This window comes from Wasmannia auropunctata, unplaced genomic scaffold, assembly GCF_000956235.1.
Source record: "Wasmannia auropunctata unplaced genomic scaffold, wasmannia.A_1.0 LD336111.1, whole genome shotgun sequence".
Classification (NCBI taxonomy): Eukaryota; Metazoa; Arthropoda; class Insecta; order Hymenoptera; family Formicidae; genus Wasmannia; species Wasmannia auropunctata.
Window position 1 is genome coordinate 4,229,700 of NW_012026779.1, and position 6,955 is coordinate 4,236,654.

Here is a 6,955-nt window from a genome sequence, read left to right on the forward strand (position 1 = left end):
ACACACACGCACACGCACGCACACACAACACACACACACACGCACACACACGCGCGAGCGCGCGCGCGCGTTATTATATTTATATTTCTTTATAGCAATATATATATATATATATATATATATATATATATTATTATACATCAGTTACGTAAATAACAATTAACTAAATTTAATTAATCCAAAAGTTTTATCTTTATGATAAAAAACTTATGAACATTTCAAATTTAAAATAAAAAATCAACCTTATAATTTTAAATTTTTTTGCTAATTTCTTTTTATATGTTCATAATTTATAGAAATTATTTTGAGATAATTATATTAACTAATTATATTTCAGATGTAAAATACATTTAAATTAGTAACTGTATATTATATATCAGACATATTTTAATTGAAGAATATTTAGTTCTAAACTGTGTTTTAAATGATTTATTTAAATAATTTAAATAAATAGGTTATATGATTGTTAAGTTATTCATTTCTAGGAATATTTTTTGAAATCCTTAATTGCTTATAATTGCAAAAATAAATAATAAAATTCAATAATTAGTAATAACTGCATCAACGTGTTCATAAAATAATAATACATTTACTGAATATAAGAATATACATTTTTAAAAAAATCTATAATTTATATATTAATTATTATGATTAATTATATAATTATGAGATTCACTTGACTGACTTAAAGTTATTTTAAGATTTTGCTATGTATGTATTTGTAAATTTAATTTCATATATTAAATAAAAAATTCATTTATTATTGTTTCTTATATAGAATAAAAATAAAATACTGATTCATACTGATTTCAAATATTATAATTGAAAATGTTTCATTAAATGTTTATTTTATAATGTCGTTTTATGTATGTAAATCTAATAAATTATAGGCAAACATATTGTGCAAAAAAGACGAAATATTATCATTCAAAGAGTGTGGAGTTATATTCCTCACATAAAATATATTTAAGTTTTTTAAATTCTATCAGCTATGATAATTATGAAACCAGTCAATAAATCAATTTGTTATCAATTATTTTTAACTGAAAGTGCAAATTTTAATATATCATAAAGAAAACTCCACTGAACATTTTATTTTCTGATTAAATAGTTTTTCTGACCATTTTCTCTGACAATTTTCGGTTTATATAGAATATTAAAAAACTAAATTTTATTGTAAAATAATTTTTCCAGTTACATTTCTAAAATAAATATATTTCTGCAATTGATTATAAATGTTAATTAACAGTTCCGTCTTGGAAATCAGTTGATTGATTTGAGCCCGAGACACTACTGTGTCCTGATCTTAATTTATTGATATTTTTGAGAAACGTAATATTTTATTCAGAAGTATTTTACAAATACTAACTGTACTATTGATATTGATAAATAAAATAATTTAAACCAAATGTGTATATTTCGTAAATATGTTCAAAAAATAACGAAGTAATTTACAAAAGTAAAATATATAAATGAAAAATTAAATAATAAGCTATAAAAATAGACATATATACTTAAAAGTAAAAATTAATTAAAAACGGAATTGAAAAACATTCAGATCAATTGATCAAAGATGTACGAAGTATTCCATAAAAGTATGATCGAAACTGTAACAATTATAATTATTAGATTACCAAAAATAGATTTACCTATTTTTGCAGATGAAAATTGAATTTATTACTGATGTGTACTTATTTTATTAATATATGTGTAAATATACAAGATATGCTAAAAATTGAAGATTTTATGATCTAAAATCATATTTAAAGTAACAGAGAATTATTATTTACTATAAAACAATATATATAAAATCTTCTTGTGGAAAATAAGTATGACTTTTTATTTATGCACGTTTTGTGATATTTCGCATAAAAATTTATATTGCTTACATTTTTTATTCATTACTGTAGTTAATTTTACTTTTAAAAGAAATTTTTAAAATTTTTTAGATTTTCTGAATTCTTTTATTTTGTTTTTTGTTAGATTGATAAATGCATTATTGATAAGAATTTAATGTAAAATCTTCAATAAATTGATATTCAGAATATGAAAAAAAATTTGTTATAAGTTATTAGGATACTTCTATTCGGATATTATTTCGTGAAATTAAAAAAATTTCTTAGTTTTAACCAAATATTTTCAGTGGAGTCTTCAGTTTTAACAGGAACAATACATAATAAAAGTTATAAATAAAAAATTAATAGAATGAAAATAAATATATTAATTAAAAAATCAAAAGGTTTTAATTAAAGATTCACAAAAGTTACAAAAATATACCAATAACAAATATGTATAATGTATATTATTGAACTTTCAACTTAATAATATGTATGTTTAGATTCCTGTTTTTCATTATTTGAATTTTTTACAAAAATTGATTTTAAATGTTATATTTACATTAGATTACGTATAATCTATGTATCATTCACACATAGACGCATGCAAGCATGTGATTATACGTACACATTGTTTATTTCATTTTAGAAAAATTATTATCTATTATATTTTTTATTACATTTCCATATTTAATTTTTTTAGATTTAAGTTTAAAGTTTTGCCATTATTTTTATTATTTATTAATATTATACATCCAATTATTATAAAAGATAATAAATAATATAAAAAAGTAAATATCCAATAATTTTGAAAAAATGTAATAATTGATAGTTAAGTTAACGAAAAGCACAATTATGGTTATGAAAAATTTACAGATTGAAAAGCTTCTACATACATTTTGTCATTTATCCATTATAGCTGCTATTTCAGTCTTTAACAATTTAGCATTAAACATTTTAATGTTTCTTTAAAGCAATAATATTAAGAAATAACTGCAAAATTATAACAAATTTATTTACAAAAAATCTTAAAACATGTCTAATTCATTCTGCTATAAATTATTAATATAAATTAATCTATATGTAGAATGTTGCTTTTTATACACTTCTAAAATACATTAGTTTTTTAATATAATTTAAAAGATTTAAAAAATATTTTCAAATGTTAGTACAATGGCTCTAAAAACTATAATTTACACAACGATACAATATATAATTGGAAAATAAAGATAATATTTATATAATTCTCAATTGCAAGTTGCAGGTATAATTTTCATAATAAATATTAAAACAGTGATTGCACACTTTCGAACTTTTTAATAAAACTTTCAAAGTCATTTTTTAGTAATTGTGATGTATGTTTATAATATAACTTTAATAATATAAATAATCGAGATTGTATTGCGACTTAATTAAGAATATTTTAAATTAATAATTTTTAAATAATTTCATGAAATAAACACTATAATCTCAAATATATATAACTTTTCTAGTTTTCGAAATACTATATTTCTCATACATACACATGCATATACCTTTCCACGTTCATACACCTATTTACCTACTCACTCGTACCCATATCTACACATATGTATGTATGTATATATGTATATTGTACATTTTTCGTTATAACATAGTAGTCAAGCATATTATTATCATTTATGACAATATCATTAAAATTTACGATTCAAAATAAAATATTCAAATTGCTGAATGTATTACTGTTTGATAGTAATTTTTCTTCCTTTAATCAATTTTATATGAAGATGTTTTTACAGGAATACAGGGATAGACAAAATGAACATGTGGTAAATATAGTATTTGTTTTATTAATAAGAAGTTAACCGTCATTTGCCTTTAATAGGTTCAATTGTCTTGCCATTCTTTGTTGGAATACATTGTCATGCTGCTTGAATAATCACTAATGGAAATGTGCTTTCTTTTAGCAGAACATCTATCTTTGGTTTTTATAAATAATATTGGAGGAAAAAATTTGTTTCTCATTCTGTATTTCAAAATTGCCTTCTGTTCTTCAAAATTTCAATATCTTCCCTAGCCAGTGCAATCGTTTGATTTAAATAGAGTTATTGAAAGCAGTTTTGAGCTACAAAATATCAGATTTCCTTTTCTAATATTTCTTAAACAATTTAAAGATGTTTTGCTACTTAGAATGATATAACATTGTACTAGTGACTATTCAAGCATTGTATGAGTCTATTCCAACAAGGATAGAATCTGTGTATCTTAAAACAAATAGTCAAACTCTTTTATTAATAAAATAAGTAGTATATTTGCCAAATGTTCACATTATTTTGTCTATTCCCTGTACAATTCTAAAACAAAAAATGTTTTCTAAATAAAATAATCGAATATGGATCAGACATAGGATTATTATTCCATAGGGTGGTGACGTCCGCCGCACATTCCACAAGACATTCCACACCAATGTACAGCTTTAAGTGGAGGATATGTCCACAAGCAAGGAACGATCAGTGACAACAAGGCCAAACCAAGCCATCTGCGTCCGCATCCTTCTTCTGTACTACAACTGATTTGATATTTTGTAATTTACTCGAATGTTGTACATAGCATTAATTGACTAAATCTTTCAGAAATGCATATATTATAAAAAATTTTTAATAATAGATACTAACATATAGTTTATAAAGTAGTATATATCTAAAGATATCCTTAAAAAAAAAACTTATCTACTTTTTAGACATCTTTGTAATAAATTTAAAATGCAATAAATTCTTAAAAAATACAAACTTTTATAATACAAAATAATACAAAATGGACAGTTGGAGAAAATAATAATATAAGTAAAAATGTTAATTAAATATATAAAATAATACAATAAGAGTTAAAAAGATATATCTGGCCCTACAGTCACATTATACTTACCTACAAGGATTTTCTGCAAAATCACCTTCAGCATCACTCATGCAGTGATATAACATACATTGGGCACATGACAAACAAGAAACTGTTGCAATTCCACGCCTAATTGGATCAGGAGCATATTCGCAGGAACCTTTTGGATTATGTTGCTCCGAATATAGTTCTTGACAATGCTTACAACGTAAACGCACATTACGTTTCATAGTATTTTTCGAAGGTTGTGATATTATTGTGTCTGGCTTCTTCAGAGAGCTTCCACTATTAGAAGTATTGTGTCCATCTAATCTTTCACTCTTGTGATCGTCAATGATAGGATACAGATATTCATGATTAAGTGTTGTAAGCTGCACATAAGGATAATTATCTGATCCAATATCTGTAGCAGAAGCCAGAGGATGTTGTGATGATGGAATTTTAATGGTTGAAGAACCACCAATGTAATGAATAGATCGGTGCGAATCAGGAAATTCCGAGTATTGAGAATAATTGGACACTCGAATTCCATGAGATGTATCCAAAGACGAACGTGGTTCAGATGGTTCTACTGGCAAATCCAAAGTCTGTAAAGTTTAATAATTTCAATAAAAACTTTGTTGCTCTATTTTTTTCTTTTTTGATTTATTTTACTATAACTTTTATTTTTTATAATTATCTTATAATATTCTTTGTCTCAATTAAAATTAATAAAAGAGATTGATATATAGATAGAAATAGTAAATTTTTTTACCATAAAAATATCTTCATCTCTACTGTCTGGAATATTGGTTGCCAACGTTAAATCAGACAGACCTATCACATTAAAACATAAAATTTCACAATAAATTACATAAAAAACAAGAAGTAATAAAATACGAATTTAAAGCTATTAAACTTACCATTTGCGCAATCCATAATAAATTGCAGCAAAATAATTAGTGCAAATGAGTTAATGACATCATAAAAGACTTGTATATTTATCATGAAATTACTCTAATAATATAGATGACTTTGACTAATATTAAAAATAACGGATAAAAGAATTGTCCATATAGTCACAAAGAAAAAATGGTAAAAAACATATTGGTCTTATTTTTTCTGTCATAGAAAAATCTCAATGTATATACTATATAACACAAGTTTTTTTTATTATGTATATATTCTTTCTTCTTTATTTAAAATTAGATAAATATATATTGAGATCTTAAAAAATGAAAAAAGAAGTGAAATATAGAAAAAACAAAGTTATTGATACTGTAACTTAAAAATTTAGCACTGATGTAATTTTGGATGCAATTTTCTAATATTAACATTATTTTTGTGAATTCTAATTTTTTAAATTTTATTTAGGAAAAGGCTGTACCTTCTAATAATTCTTCAACTGCTGTTCGGACACCTTTGTCAAAAGCTCTTGCATCAGCAGCTGTTTGAAATGTTAAACCAAACTTCTTTTCCCCTGTTCGCCAGTGATGAAAAGTTGGCATTACCTTGTTATATTCAAAGTCCTTTTTAATTGTACAACTAAGAACAACCTAAAAAAATTTATTTTTATTAAAAAAAATCACGTGGAATGAATATATTTTTAATGTGTTCACGCATACTATGATTTAAATTATATTAAATTATATTAAATACATCTCTTATAATGTTTAGACATTTTCCTGAAATAAATATTCAAATAAAATATTTATAAAATTGCGGGAAAGATTTACCGACTGATCAGTAATGCGTGTTCCATGAATGAGATATTCATATTTTCTTTTTGCTCCAGATGGTGAGATAGAAGATCCATGACTTTGAAGACCAACTGCTGCATTGGAGACGGAATGCGTATTGGTCGTAGTAGAAACAGTAGTTCCACTATTTATTTGATGTATTCCTGAGGGAATAGCTCTGCGTCTGACCGAGACGTTTGCCAATCCACCTCCGCTTAAAGGAACCCAACCACCAGAACTATCATCTCTTGTCATTACCTGGGCATGGACCCTTACCAGATAGTTATCACTGAAAAGAAAAAAATATAATAGTTACTATTATATTATGTCACTCCCATATATACACATCTATTAAGATTAATAATACACTATCTATACATATATATATAAATATACATATATATACAGGGTATCTTGTACTCAATGGTATATACAGCGCTTGTGGGGAGGTGTGGACCAAACTGAACAAAAAAATCTTCTACCATTTTGCAATCTTCACAATAGTTATCAAGATACTAATCATTTAAA

General features: G+C 24.3%; 2 protein-coding genes across 4 annotated transcripts in view; one reads left to right on the forward strand and one right to left on the reverse strand.

Annotated features, from left to right (window-relative positions):
• The window catches only part of LOC105450126 (adrenodoxin-like protein, mitochondrial), an 18,310-nt gene extending 13,983 nt beyond the window's left edge, over positions 1 to 4,327 (forward strand). The window contains exon 5 of the mRNA XM_011689824.1: positions 4,238 to 4,327. The gene's annotated coding sequence lies outside the window, so the exon portion shown is untranslated. The remainder of the gene's footprint in view (positions 1 to 4,237) is intronic.
• LOC105450115 (sprouty-related, EVH1 domain-containing protein 3) lies at positions 3,542 to 6,775 on the reverse strand. 3 transcript variants are annotated; one of them, XM_011689780.1, is made up of 6 exons: positions 6,425 to 6,775; positions 6,076 to 6,244; positions 5,612 to 5,623; positions 5,464 to 5,525; positions 4,740 to 5,296; positions 3,542 to 4,383 (listed from the first exon to the last, which is right to left on the reverse strand). In XM_011689780.1, the coding sequence occupies exons 1-6, from the start codon at positions 6,680 to 6,682 to the stop codon at positions 4,227 to 4,229; spliced, it is 1,215 nt and encodes a 404-aa protein (XP_011688082.1). In that variant the 5' UTR covers positions 6,683 to 6,775; the 3' UTR covers positions 3,542 to 4,226. The 3 variants fall into 3 exon arrangements, with proteins under 3 accessions (XP_011688082.1, XP_011688102.1, XP_011688092.1); XM_011689800.1 differs by lacking the exon at positions 5,612 to 5,623 and having other exon boundaries at positions 5,464 to 5,489; XM_011689790.1 differs by lacking the exon at positions 5,612 to 5,623 and having other exon boundaries at positions 6,425 to 6,774.
• Between the last annotated feature and the right edge of the window lie 180 nt (positions 6,776 to 6,955).

What these genes read in the sequence shown, in the direction of transcription:
- LOC105450115 (XM_011689780.1), bottom strand. Translation starts at nt 6,682, where the DNA reads ATGACAAGAGATGATAGTTCTGGTGGTTGGGTTCCTTTAAGCGGAGGT. An exon ending in GAGATGAAGATATTTTTATG is followed by an intron (nt 5,297 to 5,463) that starts GTAAAAAAATTT and finishes TAAACTTTACAG; the next exon opens with ACTTTGGATTTGCCAGTAGA. An exon ending in TTTGCAGAAAATCCTTGTAG is followed by an intron (nt 4,384 to 4,739) that starts GTAAGTATAATG and finishes ATATCAAATCAG; the next exon opens with TTGTAGTACAGAAGAAGGAT.